The following is a 2,804-nucleotide window of genomic DNA, read 5'->3' on the forward strand; positions in this document are numbered from 1 at the left end:
ATGGTGATTAACATAACAATAAAAAAATTAAAAAAAAATTGAGGCAAAAAAAATTGAGGCAAAATACACATTATGTAAAAATAACCATTTCAAAATATAAAATTCAAGGGCAATTGTATCTTTGTAATGTTGTATCATATTACCTAATTCTTAAATATTTTCAACACCTTAAGAAAAAATCCTTTAAACAGAACTTTCCCTTCCCCTCTCACCTGGCCCAGGGCAACCACTAACTTGTGGTCTCAATGACTTTCTTTATGTACAGGTTACACAGATTTAAGTTCCAAATCGTCAGGGCTTTTTAAATCTTTTGTTTTACTCATTTTTTTGCAGGTTTCACTTACCAGGTTTTATGTTATTGGCACCAACCTAGTAAGAGTGTGTTTAGAAGAAGGAAATAATTTTATATCAGGGGCTAAATATAATTATGTATTTATTTCTTTAAAAAATTTTGTGAAAATGAGATTTTGTACATTTTAGTTTTTTGGTCGCTGTCTACATAACTTTTATTTTAAGTACTTTATTTTAACTGAAATGAATTTCACAAGTAAACAGTCTGGCTTTAATTGCTAGGAAACAGGCATCTTGTGATGTCACAACTACTCAGGTGGTGGAGCATTGTGACGGTCTGGGTAGTCTATCTGCGTAGGCCAGCCAAAGCGGCATTTGAAGCTGCAGTGTTCAAAACCATGCAGATGAGAAACGTAGCTGGAGGAAAACTTATTTGAGATGGCACATGTTTCTTCAGAAATTCAAGATGATTCTCCTAAAGATGGATCGACTGGTTCCGCAGCCTCCATTAGCGCTCCTTTGTGTGATCACACATTCACTGGAGATGTGGACCTGAGGTCTATGATTGAAGAAAATGCTTTGCAGGCCTTGTCAGGAGGATCCTTGATAAAAAGACCACGTTACACATTCTGTGTCTCTGAACCAGATGAAGATAATGATTTTCTTTCTCTGACCTTTCCCAGGAAACTCTGGAAAATAGTTGAAAGTGATCAATTCAAGTCAATTTGGTGGGATGAGAAGGGAACTTCTATAGTGATTGATGAGGAACTCTTCAAGAAAGAAGTGTTGGAGGGAAAGGTTCCCTTCAGGATATTTGAAACTGGAAGTATGAGGAGTTTAGTTCGCCAGCTTAATCTTTATGGATTTAGTAAAATGCGACAGAGTTTTCAAAGATCTGCTTCTCTGGCTGACTTTCTAGCAGAGGAAAAAGAAGTTTCTGTTTTAAGCAAGGTATGCAAAAATGTTATTACTTATATAAAGAATATATAAGATTTCACCTTGTATAGCAGTAAATATGTTCGTGTGTATAGGCTAAAGTCAGATTTTTAAATTTTTAACATTTTTTAAAAATTGAGGCCAGCTTAGGCATGAAACATTCAGGGTTATAAGAAATCTTGGTAGTATCTTTGATCGTTACCAATGAACTTCAATTTAAATAAGGTCCTGAAGCCACTTAAAGTGCTATTCACTGTTATCTGTAAATATATAACACATTTTCATGAACCGTAATTAAACGTTTGTTTCCAGTAAGTAAATTCTTAAAAATACTAACATACTAAATATGTTATTTGATGACTTTTTGTGATGAAACTACAGTCAGATTTTATAGGTTATCTTCTATCTTAGTTGGAAATGTCACTTAGTAACGTTCTCCTTTGGTTTCAGTTACAGTACTATCATAATCCATATTTTAAACGAGGCTGCCCCCATCTTTTAGTAAGAATGAAAAGAAGAGTCGGGATTAAAAATGCTTCTACAGTTTCATTAGTTCAAGGTTTCAACAAGAAACCCTGCAGAGCAGTGGATAATGTGGAGAGACCTAATTCTGGTTTTGTTGCTGAAACTAGCGGAGAAAGGGTATGTTCAAACTCCACCAACGTAAATGTGCCTCGAATAAGGAAGCTTTCTCCCAGCCAGAGAATTGCTACTACAACGGCCCCTATGAGAAGTGATTTTTCTCCTGCATCAGCAATGTCGGTTAGACCACCGGGACAAATTGGAATGGAGCCACATGCTACTTTAAACCAGTTGACCACTTTCCACATGTACTCACATAGCAGCTACACTCAAGCAAATGGCCACATTGTGAACTTCGTTACAACTACAACTTCTACATCTCAGTACCGTATCATATCTCCCTTACAGAGCAGTTATTTTGGTATGAGGGTGGAGCCTTCCACTTTTCCAACTAGATATGCGGATTTGTCAGCCAGTGAGGCTCGTTTTTCTAACCTGCAACCGGCCGGCAACCCATGGTGCACAATGCCAATGATAGGTGATACTTCTGCTGCCTCACTTTCAAGGACAACTCGTCAACCCTCTCCATCGTATGCACATCATCCTAATTACAACTGATCTGTCAAAGGACTATCATTATGCAAGATAACAAAGATTATCATTTGTTGGCAATTGACGGCATATTGGCAATTCTCTTACTTGAACAATAAAATTACACGTTCATCTGTATGGTTTCATTACGTTTATTTTTTGAAATAGTTCAGAGTAAAAATCTTTATTTTATTTATTGTATTTTTTTGTCATTTGGCAAGGACAGGTGACATACATCCTAAATAAATTATATATATTTAAAAAAGAACGGGAGCCAAGGAAAAGAAGCATTTGGAGTTAAGTAATTTCTGAAATAGTCCAGGATGAATAAAATGAGGGCATAAATTACAATGAAGTGGAAGGGGGCGCCTGGGTGGTTCAGCTGTTAAACGTCTGCTTTCGGCTCAGGTTATGATCCCAGGGTCCTGGGATCGAGCCTTGCGTCCATTGCAGACTTGTGTCCT

General features: G+C 36.8%; 1 protein-coding gene across 1 annotated transcript; it reads left to right on the forward strand.

Moving 5' to 3' along the window:
• The first annotated feature begins 729 nt into the window (after nucleotides 1-729).
• Nucleotides 730-2,367, forward strand: LOC148162077 (heat shock transcription factor, Y-linked-like). The gene is made up of 2 exons (XM_088020324.1): nucleotides 730-1,242; nucleotides 1,678-2,367. Exons 1-2 carry the CDS (start codon nucleotides 730-732, stop codon nucleotides 2,365-2,367), a joined length of 1,203 nt encoding a protein of 400 aa, XP_087876450.1.
• The last annotated feature ends 437 nt before the right edge of the window (nucleotides 2,368-2,804 follow it).

Source organism: Eumetopias jubatus, unplaced genomic scaffold (assembly GCF_037043125.1).
Source record: "Eumetopias jubatus isolate StellerSeaLion01/CBP00866 unplaced genomic scaffold, mEumJub1_p1.0 scaffold_23, whole genome shotgun sequence".
Classification (NCBI taxonomy): domain Eukaryota; kingdom Metazoa; phylum Chordata; class Mammalia; order Carnivora; family Otariidae; genus Eumetopias; species Eumetopias jubatus.

Coding starts and splice junctions, on each gene's coding strand:
- LOC148162077 (XM_088020324.1), top strand. CDS start 730: ATGGCACATGTTTCTTCAGAAATTCAAGATGATTCTCCTAAAGATGGA. Junction 1,243..1,677: donor AAGTTTCTGTTTTAAGCAAG/GTATGCAAAAAT, acceptor CTTTGGTTTCAG/TTACAGTACTATCATAATCC.